General features: G+C 52.8%; 1 protein-coding gene across 2 annotated transcripts in view; it reads right to left on the bottom strand.

Moving 5' to 3' along the window:
* Positions 1 to 13,038, bottom strand: part of LOC122555435 (glucose-6-phosphate exchanger SLC37A1) — a 111,791-nt gene that overhangs the window by 95,081 nt on the left and 3,672 nt on the right. For both annotated transcript variants that reach the window (XR_015758774.1, XM_087992435.1), the window contains exon 2: positions 551 to 754. Coding sequence is in view for 1 of the 2 variants with exons in the window: in XM_087992435.1 (XP_087848561.1) it covers positions 551 to 606 (56 nt within the window). In the remaining variant the exon portion in view is untranslated. The remainder of the gene's footprint in view (positions 1 to 550; positions 755 to 13,038) is intronic.

Genomic DNA, 13,038 nt, shown 5'->3' with positions numbered 1-13,038 from the left:
TCAAGTCCAGGGAACTTATCAGCCTTTAGCCTCATTAGTTTTCTTGTTCTCTCATGATGATTGTATTTATTTCCTCCTCTCCCTTTAGCCCCTGGATTATATATGATAACATAATCAGCTTCTTGGCCTGCACACCACTAAAACCATTATCGGAAATTACTTGACAGAACACAGAGTTATAGTTGTACTGTTCAGAATTGATGTTAATAATCATAGGGATAAGAGGCAAAATATTAGGATAATTTAAAGGTAAGATTGTTCATGTAAATCTGTTATGAATTCTGAACTGCATCAAATTACACAAGAAAGCCAATTCTGCTGCTCAACAGCACCTGTGATGACAATTCTTATAGTCAATTCTCGGAGTGCTAACTGACCTCTGTAGATGACGGAAAGCATTTTATAGCTTTTATAGACACAACGAGGACAGAAAGAATATTCCACACTGCACAGACGTCATGCAGGACTCAAAACTAGACAAGTTTCAACTAAATTACCTCATTATTGTAACAGAAGTGATTGTAAGAGAGCACATTATAGCTTAACTTACCACTGATCACGTGAAAATGAAGTTATGAAGCGAATGCCAAGTGGAAGGGGTGCCATTGACTTGTTCCCACTCTTCTCAATACCAAAAACTAATGAACCTTCACCTTACTGGCTGTAAAGCAGGTATTCCTAACCATTTACATAAAGGCCCAGCTTGATGGCAACACTCATTACGTCTCCCTCCGTCCTCTTCACAGTGAACACTCTTTAAAAAGAAAGATAATTATGTTTTATTATAGGTCAGGTCATTTAAAAGACAGGCTGAAACTGACATTTTAAATAATGAACAATGGAGATTTGCTTGCAATCACTGTGTCCTGAGTCACAGTTTCATTATAACCAGAAAAAAGCTCATCACCTTCCCATGAACACACTGTGAGTAACCACACATGCTGACTCTCATCATGTACATTCTTTAACCAATTACTTACCCGACAACAATATCAGACAGGCAAAACACACTGCTCACTTCACAGTTAAATATCTGACCAAAGAAACTAAATAAATACAGGTAGCCCTCACTATACGAAACTACAGCGTTCCCAGGAAACCTTTTGTAAGCCGAAAATGGCGTAAAGCGAAGGTGAGTGATTTATATGGGAAAAAGTATCACCGTTTTCTGTAAAAGTGAAAATCCTCTTCAGACATGCGAAAACAGATACTAATGTAAGTCTTTTGTAGAAGCAAAATTGTGTAATGTGAACGTTCGAAAAGCGGGGTATACCTGTATCGCATCTGAGTACGGGTGATCTCAACAAATCAAAGGAGAGACTGGTAATCCAGAGACCCAAGCTAACATTTTGGGAATATCTGTTTAAATTCCAACACAGTAAACTCAATTCAAAAATAAATCTGAAGGTTAATCACGGGTATGACAACCATAAAACCATTGGCGATTGTCAGAAACCCATCTGGTTCACTGATTTCCTTTAGGGATGGAAATCTGACATTCTTTCCTTTAAAATTTATTTACAGAATGATGATGTCACTGGCTCAGCCAGGGTTTATTGCCCATCCCTAATTGCCCAGAAAGGCAGTGAAGAGTTAACCACATTGCTGTGGATCTGGAGTCACATGCTGGCCAAACCAGGAAAGGATGGCACATTTCCTTCCCTGAAGGATGTTAGTGAACCAGATGGATTTTTCAATCGACACATATTTTATTGTCATTAGACTTCTAATTTCAGATATTTGTTGAATTTAAATTCTACCATCTGCAACAATGGGATTTGAACTCAGGTTGGCATTATCTGGGTCTCTGGATTAAGAGCCTAGGAGTAATAACACTTGACTATCACCTTCCCAGGTCTGTGACATTTGACTCCAGATGCATAGCAATGTGGTTGACTCTTAACTGCCTCCTGAAATAGCCCAGTAAATCACTCAGTTCAATAGCCTGGGCAACAAATATTGCCATTATTAGTAGTGAGTACACCCCATAAAAGAATGAATAACTGCAATCATGTTCCTGAGACAAAACAGTAACAACTAAGATGACGAATATCCCCTTCGCAATGCAGGCACCTGAAAATTGACAAAAATAACATCAATAGATAATGTGGAAAATTCAATGAGGCCACACTAGCGTGTGGTTAGTTTTTAAAGAGACAGAGAAATTGCTGCAGAAACTGAGATTTTGTTTGTTTCAGATTTCCAGCATTGCAGGATTTTGTTTTTAATTTGGTTGTTAAAGAGAAATGATATTCAGTTTTTTAAGAGAAATGTTTTGCAGTTGTAGACAATCAGCAGAAATAACTTGAGACTTCCAGGTACAGGTACGTATCCCTTTATCCGAACATCCAAAAACCGAAAAGTTCAGAAAACCGAAGGTTTTCATGGAGTGTGCAGTGTCAGTCATGTGTGCCTAACATAATGGGGTTTTCTGGGCAGCCGAAGGCCACACCTACTCCACCCACGTGGTGGCATGGCCCAGCACTCGGAGGTGTCAGTTGTATTTACTGTGCTAAATTCTTTAATTTTAGAGTGAAAATATCACAAAGAGGTGCAGGTACCTCTATGGCTAACAATAACATAAAGAAATGGATGCATCTGTCATTATCAGTAATGCAGAAAGTAGAGTTATTGCAAAAGCTTAATCATGGTGTCTTACTGAAGAATATGGTGTCGGAACTACTACTGTCTATGATTTGAAGAAATAGAAAGACAAGTTACTGAAGTTTTATGGTGACAGTGATGACTATCAACTAATGAAAAATAGGAAAACACTGCATTGGGCAAAAAATGAAGATCCGAACCGTGTGTCGATGGAGTGGATTCGACAACGAAGAAGTGAACGCAGGACACTGACTGGTTTGATGGTCATGGAACAAGCTGGAAATATCATAAAGAACTGAACATTAAAGGTGAAGGTCAATATTCAGAAGGTTGGCTACAGAAATTCAAGAAGCATAATGGTGGGAAGTACCTGAAACTCTGTGGTGAAAAGGTTTCAGCTGACCATGAAGCAGCTGAAAATTGGTGAGTTTGCCGAGCTGATATCTGACGAAAGCCTTAGTCCTGAACAAAGTTACAATGCTGATGAAACAGCTCTCTACTGGCGCTATGTCACCGAGAAAAACATTAGCAACGGCTGATGAGAGAGCACCAACAGGTTTTAAGGAAACTAAGGACAGATTAACTATTCTTGGGTGTGTCAATGCTGCAGGCCACACACAAGGTGACATTGACAGTAATTGGGAAAAGCAAACATCCGAGATGTCTGAAAGGTGTGCACAATTTACCAGTGCATTATCATGCAAACAAGAAAGGATGGGTAACCAGAGAAATGTTTTCCGACTGGTTCAGTAAACACTTCGTACCAGCGGCACCAGCTCATTGCAGACAAGCTGGACTGGAAGAAAAGTGTAAAACTTTCTCGTTCCTGGACAACTGCTCCGCACATCCCCCTGCCGAACAGTTTGTGAAAAGTAATGTTTTTGGCATTTACTTGCCCCCGAATGTGACATTGGTATTACAGCCTTGTAACCAAGGAATTTTACGGTCCATGAAGAGTAAGTATAAAGACTTTAAACAGTATGCTTGCTGCAGTCAACAGAGAGGTAGGAACTCAAGACTTCCTGATAGAGTTTAGTCTTAAGGATGCCATTTACACAGTTGCTAACGCTTGGAATGATGTTGATAAAGCAACATTAACAAATGCTTGGCTCAGACTCTGGCCTACAACAATGTTTCTTGTAAATGAACCTGCAGATGAAGAGTTTGAAGGATTTCATGTCACTGAAGAGAAAACGATGATAGCAAGCCTTGTAACATACACACAAAATTTATCGGATGAAACTGTAAATAAATCACATGAAGCTGACATTGTAGAAATGCTGAACATTGATAATCATATGCCTGTCATGCATTCCTTGAGCAATGGGAACATTACTGAAATGGTTTTAAATACGGGCTCCTGTACAGATAAGTGTGAGGACAGTATTGGTGATGATGATGATGATGAGTTAGCGAACACAGTTGAAAAAGTCCCCAGTGACGATGTGGTGAAAATGTGTGATCAGTTAATTGCTGGCCTTGAACAAAGTTCATTTATTGGTGAGCAAGAGATTATGGCAATTTACTCAATTAAAAAGAGACTGCTTAGACAGAAGCCTATGTTAATGAGACAGATGACACTTGAAGAAGCCTTTAAAACTGCCGCCTGCCATAGTGCTGAAGCTGTGTATGTTTGAGTTTTACCGAATGTTTTTCTTGTAACTTTTTTTATGGAATAAAACGTTGTTGAATATTTATGGTCGATGTATTTCATTTATCAGTACACTACTCTATAAATAAAGTGTGGTAGTACTTCCAGTCTTTATTTATCCCACTTAGTGTCAGTATTCATATGTTTTTGCTGCAGTACGGTATTTATGTTTGATTATAGGTTGCTGCCCTGCGTCCTACAGCGGACACTACATTAGTTCCGAAAACTGTAAAATTCCGATTTCCGCAAAGCAGCTGGCCCCGAGCATTTCAGATAAAGGGATACATACCTGTATACCAATCCTTGAGCTCAATACACATTCAAGGGAACACGCAACTCACCACAACAGGAATGGGGATAGCTGATAGATTAAATAGCCATGACTATTCAAACCGTGACTGTTCAAATCGTGTTGGGGAGTTCCTAGAAATAGGCACTACCTATCATCTGGTGACACCAAATAAAGAACACAGGGAGCCCAGGATGAGCGCTGGGTGCCACGGACTTACCTTGGCTATTACGTTGGGTCACTGGTCACTATCACTCTTCTCTGGGCACAGGGGATTTGTCAGAGGACGTGAGAGCAGCTAATGGTATTCCACTTTTCAAGAAGGGTGGTAGAGATAAACCAGGGAATTAATGACCATTGAATCTAACATTAGTGGTAGGGAAACTGTTGGAGAAAATTCTGACGGAGAAAATTAATCTCCATTCAGAGACACATTGTTAGATCAGGGAAAGTTAGCATGGCTTTCTCAGAGGGAGTCGAGAGTGTGGCACTGGAAAAGCACAGCAGGTCAGGCAGCATCCGAGGAACAGAAAAATCGACGTTTCGGGCATAAACTCTCTATCAGGAATGAGGGCGGGAGGTTGGAGTGAGTGAGGTGGTTGATGTCATGGCAGCAGTTTGAAACAGAGAGGTCAGGGCAGCTAACAGGCCAGCATGGGGTTTCCTGATGAAGGCTCATGTCCAAAACGTTAATTCTCCTGCCCTTCGGATGCTGCCTGACCTGCTGTGTTTTTCCAGCACCACACTGTCAACTCTGAGCTCCAGCATCTGCAGTCCTCACTTCCTCCTTTGTCAGAGGGAGGTCGTGCCAAATAAATTTGATTGGATTTTTTGAAGAGGTATGCAGATGAGGGCACTGCAGTTGTTGTAGTTTATACTGATTTCAGCTATGCCTTGACAAAGTCCCACATGGGAGACCGATAAAAGCAACTGCTGGGCACCAATACTCCAAGTTCACTGGCATTACAGTGTAATGAGGTGGGATCTGAAATCTCATTGTGGACCTTGGCCAGTTGAAGTGGGTTTAGACCCTAGAGCAGCAGTTACATTGGTCCACTGTCCTGGATCACATTTGCACATGGGATCAAGGGTAACTTGGCAAGTTGGATCAAAAATTACATTACGGACAGGAGACAGAGGGTAGTCATAGGAGGCAGTTTGTACAGTAACCACCTGGCCATTGCCCAGTGCTCACAGTCCAATGCCCAGTGTTTTGTGCCAGTCACTCAATTCCCAGTTCTCACTGCCTTGTGTCCACTGTCCGTCCAGTGTCTGATGCCCACCATTCAATATCGGGTCTCCACCATTTGAGGCCCAGAGACCACACCCTGTGTCTGGAGTCCACTGCCCACAGTCTGTATCCTGTGACCACCTTCCACTACACTGATTGGCATCTGGTGTCCACTGCCCACTCTCAGGCATCCATTATCTACTGCCTGGATCCCTCTTCCGCAATCCCCCTTTCCTGATCCATCTCCCTGTATCCCTCTTCACAGCTCCACCTGCTTGGATCCTCCTCACCACCAAATCCCTTTGCCCAGATCTCTCTCCCTGTCCCCTCTCCAGATCCCTTTGCTGGATCTCTCTCTCCTCAGACGTCTCTCTCCAATTCCTCTCCAAGGATCCCTCTGCCCTGATCTCCCTCCCAGGATCTCTCTCCCCGATTCCTCTGCCCTGATCGCCCTTCCTGATCCCTCTCCCAGGATCACTCTGCCCTGATCCCTCTGCCTGGCAGTCCCTCCCCAGATCTCCACCTGGTGAACTTTCTCTCTGGGTCCCCCTCCCTGATCCCTCTGCCTGGATCTCTCTCTCCCCCCCCAAATTGCCCTCCCCGATCTCTCTCCCTGATCCACGGTGGCTCGTGGGTGGCAGGGTGGCACAGTGGTTAGCACTGCTGCCTCACAGCGCCTGAGACCCGGGTTCAATTCCCGCCTCAGGCGACTGACTGTGTGGAGTTTGCACGTTCTCCCTGTGTCTGCGTGGGTTTCCTCCGGGTGCTCCGGTTTCCTCCCACAGTCCAAAGATGTGCAGGTCAGGTGAATTGGCCATGCTAAATTGCCCGTGGTGTTAGGTAAGTGGTAAATGTTGGGGTATGGGTGGGTTGCACTTCGGCGGGTCGGTATGGACTTGTTGGGCCCAAGGGCCTGTTTCCACACTGTAATGTAATCTAACCTAATCCCTCTCCAATGATCCTTATCCATGAATCCCTCTGCCTGGATCTCTCTCCCTGGATCCCTCTGCCTGGGGATCCCCCTCCCCAGATCCCTCTGCCACAAATGCTCAACTGGGATCCCTCTGCCTGGATCTCTCTTTCTGGATTCTCCATCTGGATCCCTCTCCCTGGAGCCTCTGCCTGGATCCCTCTGCCCCAATCCTTTTGCCTGGATCCCTCTCCACAGAACCTTCTGCCTCGATCCTCTCCATGGATCTTCTGTCTGGATCCCTCTTCCCAGATCCCTCTGCCTGGATCTCCCTTTCTGGATCCCTCTCTCTGGATCTCTCTTTCCAGATCCCTCTCTATGGATCCCATTTTCCAAATCCCTCTCCCTGGATCTCTCTTTCCAAATCCCTCTGCCTGGATCCCTCCCCCTGGATTCCTCTCACTGGATCTCTCTTTCCGGATTCCTCTCCCCTGACCCCACTTTCCAGATCCCACTCCCTGGATCTCTCTTTCCGGAACCCTCTTCCTATATCCCTCTCCCCAGATCTCTTTTTCTGGATCCCTCTCCCTGGATCCCTCTCCCCGGATCCCTCTCCCTGGATCCGTCTCCCCGGATCCCTCTCCCCGGATCCCTCTTCCTGTTTCCCTCTCCCCTGGATCCCTCTCCCCGGATCCCTCTCCCCGGATCCCTCTCCCTGGATCCCTATCCCCGGATCCCTCTTCCTGGATCCCTCTTCCTGGATCCCTCTCCCCTGGATCCCTCTTCCTGGATCCCTCTCCTCTGGATCCCACTTCCTGGATCCCTCTTCCCTGGATCCCTCTCCCCTGGAACCCTCTCCCCTGGATCCCTCTCCCCTGGATCCCTCTCCCCTGGATCCCTCTCCCCTGGATCCTTCTTCCTGGATCCCTCGTCCTGGATCCCTCTTCCTGGATCCCTCTCCACTGGTTCCCTCTCCCCTGGATCCCTCTCCCCCAATCCCTCTCCCCGGATCCCTCTTCTCGGATCCCTCACCTCTGGATACCTCTTCCTGGATCCCTCTCCCCTGGATCCCACTTCCTGGATCCCTCTCCCCTGGATCCCTCTTCCCCGGATCCCTCTTCCTGGATCCCTCTTCCTGGATCCCTCTCCCCTGGAACCCTGTTCCTGTATCCCACTTCCTGGATCCCTCTCCCCTAGAGCCCTCTCTCCTGGTTCCCTCTCCCCTGGATCCCTCTCCCCTGGATCCCTCTCCCCTGGATCCCTCTCCCCTGGATCCATCTGCCTGGATCCCACTTCCTGGATCCCTCTTCCTGGATCCCTCTCCCCTGGATCCCTCTCCCCTGGATCCCTCTTCCTGGATCCCTCTCCCCTGGATCCCACTTCCTGGATCCCTCTTCCCTGGATCCCTCTTCCCTGGATCCCTCTTCCCTGGATCCCACTTCCTGGTTCCCTCTCCCCTGGATCCCTCTCCCATGGATCCCTCTCCCATGGATCCCTCTCCCATGGATCCCCCTCCCCTGGTTCCCTCGTCCTGGATCCCTCTCCCCGGATCCCTCTCCCCTGGTTCCCTCTCCCCTGGTTCCCTCTCCCCTGGATCCCTCTTCCCGGATCCCTCTCCCCTGGATCCCTCTCCCGTGGATCCCTCTCCCGTGGATCCCTCTCCTGTGGATCCCTCTCCCCTGGATCCCTCTCCCCGGGATCCCTCTTCCCTGGAAACCTCTCCCCTGGATCCCTCTCCCCTGGATCCCTCTCCCCTGGATCCCTCTCTTCCTGGATCCCTCTTCCTGGCTCCCTCTCCCATGGATCCCTCTCCCCTGGTACCCTCTCCCCTGGATACCTCTCCCCCAATCTCTCTCCCCTGGATCCCTCTTCCTGGATCCCTCTCCCCTGGATCCCACCTCCTAGATCCCTCTCCCCCGGATCCCTCTCCCCCGGATCCCACTTCCTGGATCCCTCTCTCCCGGATCCCTCTCCCCCGGATCCCTCTCTCCTGGATCCCTCTCCCCCGGATCCCTCTCCCCCGGATCACTCTCCCCTGGATCCCTCTTCCCTGTATCCCTCTTCCTGGATACCTCTCCCCTGGATCCCACTCCCCTGGATCCCTCTCTTCCTGGATCCCTCTTCCTGGATCCATCTCCACTGGCTCCCTCTTCCTGGATCCCTCTCCCCAGGATCCCTCTCCCCTGGATCCCTCTCTTCCTCGATCCCTCTTCCTGGATGCATCTCCACTGGATCCCTCTTCCTGGATCCCTTTTCCTGGATCCCTCTCCCCTGGATCCCTCTCCCGTGGATCCCTCTCCCCTGGTTCCCTCTCCCCGGGATCCCACTTCCCGGATCCCTCTCCCCTGGATCCCTCTCCCCTGGATCCCTCTCGCCTGGATCCCGCTCGCCTGGATCCCTCTCCCCTGGATCCCACTTCCCCGGATCCCTCTCCCCTGGATCCCTCTCCCCTGGATCCCTCTCCCCTGGATCCCTCTCTTCCTCGATGCATCTCCCCTGGATCCCTCTTCCTGGATCCCTCTCCCCTGGATCTCTCTCCCCTGGATCCCTCTCCCCTGGATCCCTCTCCCCTGGATCCCTCTTCCTGGATCACTCTCCCCTGGATCACTCTCCCCTGGATCCCTCTCCCCGGATCCCTCTCCCCGGATCCCACACCCTGGATCCCACTCCCCTGGATCCCACTCCCCTGGATCCCTCTCCCCGGATCCCTCTCCCCGGATCCCTCTCCCCTGGATCCCTCTCCCCTGGATCCCTCTCCCCTGGATCCCACACCCTGGATCCATCTCCCCGGATCCCACTCCCCTGGATCCCACTCCCCTGGATCCCTCTCCCCTGGATCCCTCTTCCTGGATCCCTCTCCCCTGGATCACTCTCCCCTGGATCCCTCTCCCCTGGATCCCTCTCCCCTGGATCCATCTCCCCCGGATCCCTCTCCCAGGATCCCTCTCTCCTGGATGCCACTTCCTGGATCCCTCTCTCCTGGATCCCTCTCCCCCAGATCCCTCTTCCTGGATCCCTCTTCCTGGATCCCTCTCTCCTGGATCCCTTTTCCTGGATCCCTCTCCCGTGGATCCCACTCCCCTGGATCCCACTCCCCTGGATCCCACTCCCCTGGATCCCACTCCCCGGATCCCTCTCCCCTGGATCCCACACCCTGGATCCCTCTCCCCGGATCCCCCTCCCCTGGATCCCTCTCCCCTGGATCCCTCTTCCTGGATCCCTCTCCCCTGGATCCCTCTCCCCTGGATCCCTCTCCCCTGGATCCCTCTCCCCTGGATCCCTCTCCCCCGGATCCATCTCCCACGGATCCCTCTCCCAGGATCCCTCTCTCCTGGATGCCACTTCCTGGATCCCTCTCTCCTGGATCCCTCTCCCCCGGATCCCTCTTCCTGGATCCCTCTCTCCTGGATGCCATTTCCTGGATCCCTCTTCCTGGATCCCTCTCCCCTGGATCCCTCTCCCCTGGATCCCACTTCCTGGATCCCTATCCCCTGGATCCTTCTCCCCTGGATCCCTCTCCCCTGGATCCCTCTTCCTGGATCCCTCTCCCATGGATCCCTCTCCCATGGATCCCTCTCCCCTGGTTCCCTCTTCCTGGATCCCTCTCCCCTGGTTCTCTCTTCCCGGATACCTCTCCCCGGATCCCTCTCCCCTGGATCCCTCTCCCCGGATCCCTCTCCCCTGGATCCCTCTCCCCTGGATCCCTCTCCCCTGGATCCCACTTCCTAGATCCCTCTCCCCGGATCCCTCTCCCCTGGATCCCACTCCCCTGGATCCCTCTCCCCGGATCCCTCTCTCCTGGATCCCTCTCCCCTGGATCCCTCTCCCCTGGATCCCTCTCCCCGGATCCCCCTCCCCTGGATCCCTCTCCCCTGGATCCCTCTCCCCTGGATCCCTCTTCCTGGATCCCTCTCCCCTGGATCCCTCTCCCCTGGATCCCTCTCTCCTGGATCCCTCTCCCCTGGATCCCTCTCCCCCGGATCCATCTCCCCGGATCCCTCTCTCCTGGATGCCACTTCCTTGGATCCCTCTCTCCTGGATCCCTCTTCCTGGATCCCTCTCTCCTGGATGCCACTTCCTGGATCCCTCTTCCTGGATCCCTTTTCCTGGATCCCTCTCCCCTGGATCCCTCTCCCCTGGATCCCTCTCCCGTGGATCCCTCTCCCGTGGATCCCTCTCCCCTGGATCCCTCTCCCCTGGATCCCTCTCCCCGGGATCCCACTTCCTGGATCCCACTTCCTGGATCCCTCTCCCCTGGAAACCTCTCCCCCGGATCCCTCTCCCCTGGATCCCACTTCCCCGGATCCCTCTCCCTGGATCCCTCTCCCCTGGATCCCTCTCCCCTGGATCCCTCTCCCCTGGATCCCTCTCTTCCTCGATCCCTCTTCCTGGATGCATCACCCCTGGATCCCTCTTCCTGGATCCCTTTTCCTGGATCCCTCTCCCCTGGATCCCTCTCCCGTGGATCCCTCTCCCGTGGATCCCTCTCCCCTGGATCCCTCTCCCCGGGATCCCTCTCCCCTGGAAACCTCTCCCCCGGATCCCTCTCCCCTGGATCCCATTTCCCCGGATCCCTCTCCCTGGATCCCTCTCCCCTGGATCCCTCTCCCCCGAATCCCTCTCCCCTGGATCCCACTTCCTGGATCCCTCTCTCCTGGATCCCTTCCCCCGGATCCCTCTCCCCCGGATCCCTCTTCCTGGATCCCTCTCTCCTGGATGCCACTTCCTGGATCCCTCTTCCTGGATCCCTATTCCTGGATCCCTCTCCCGTGGATCCCTCTCCCCTGGATCCCTCTCCCCCGGATCCCTCTCTCCTGGATCCCTCTCTCCTGGATCCCTCTCTCCTGGATGCCACTTCCTGGATCCCTCTTCCTGGATCCCTCTCCCGTGGATCCCTCTCCCGTGGATCCCTCTCCCGTGGATCCCTCTCCCCGGGATCCCTCTCCCCGGGATCCCTCTTCCTGGATCCCTCTTCCTGGATCCCTCTCCCCTGGATCCCTCTTCCTGGATCCCTCTCCCCTGGATCCCTCTTCCTGGATCCCTCTCCCCTGGATCCCACTTCCTGGATCCCACTTCCTGGATCCCTCTCCCCTGGATACCTCTCCCCCAATCCCTCTCCCCTGGATCCCACTTCCTAGATCCCACTCCCCGGATCCCTCACCCCTGGATCCCTCTCCCCCGGATCCCACTTCCTGGATCCCTCTCCCCCGGATCCCTCTCCCCTGGATCCCTCTTCCTGGATCCCTCTCCCCTGGATCCCTCTTCCTGGATCCCACTTCCTGGATCCCTCTCCCCTGGTTCCCTCTCCCCTGGATACCTCTCCCCCAATCCCTCTCCCCTGGATCCCACTTCCTAGATCCCACTCCCCGGATCCCTCACCCCTGGATCCCTCTCCCCCGGATCCCTCTCCCCCGGATCCCACTTCCTGGATCCCTCTCCCCCGGATCCCTCTTCCCTGGATCCCTCTTCCTGGATCCCTCTCCCCTGGATCCCTCTTCCTGGATCCCTCTTCCTGGATCCCTCTCCCCTGGATCCCTCTCCCCCGGATCCCTCTCCCCTGGTTCCCTCTCACCTGGATCCCACTTCCTGGATCCCTCTCCCCCGGATCCCTCTCCCCTGGATCCCTCTTCCTGGATCCCTCTCCCCTGGATCCCTCTTCCTGGATCCCTCTCCCCCGGATCCCTCTCCCCTGGATCCCTCTCCCCTGGATCCCTCTCCCCTGGATCCCTCTCCCCAGGATCCCTCTCCCCAGGATCCCTCTCCCCCGGATCCCTCTCCCCAGGATCCCTCTCCCCCGGATCCCTCTCCCCCGGATCCCTCTCCCCTGGATCCCACTTCCTGGATCCCTCTCCCCCGAATCCCTCTCCCCCGAATCCCTCTCCCCCGGATCCCTCTTCCTGGATCCCTCTTCCTGGATCCCTCTCCCCCGGATCTCTCTTCCTGGATCCATCTCCCCTGGATCCCTCTCCCCTGGATCCCTCTTCCTGGTTCCCTCTCCCCCGGATCCCTCTTCCTGGATTCCTCTCCCCTGGATCCCACTTCCTGGATCCCATTTCCTGGATCCCTCTCCACCGGATCCCACTTCCGGGATCCCTCTCCCCCGGATCCCTCTCCCCTGGATCCCACTCCCCCGGAACCCTCTCCCCTGGATCCCTCTCCCCCGGATCCCTCTCCCCCGGATCCCTCTCCCCTGGTTCCCTCTCCCCTGGATCCCTCTTCCTGGATCCCTCTCCCCTGGATCCCTCTCCCCTGGATCCCTCTCCCCCGGATCCCTCTCCCCCGGTTCCCTCCCCCCTGGTTCCCTCCCCCCTGGATCCCTCTCCCCTGGATCCCTCTCCCCTGGATCCCTCTCC

Source organism: Chiloscyllium plagiosum, unplaced genomic scaffold, assembly GCF_037043375.1.
Source record: "Chiloscyllium plagiosum isolate Xiang-an unplaced genomic scaffold, Cpla_swu_hap1 HiC_scaffold_12, whole genome shotgun sequence".
Classification (NCBI taxonomy): domain Eukaryota; kingdom Metazoa; phylum Chordata; class Chondrichthyes; order Orectolobiformes; family Hemiscylliidae; genus Chiloscyllium; species Chiloscyllium plagiosum.
The sequence above is the reverse complement of the archived record's forward strand: the minus strand, read 5'-3'. Positions and strand labels throughout refer to the sequence as shown.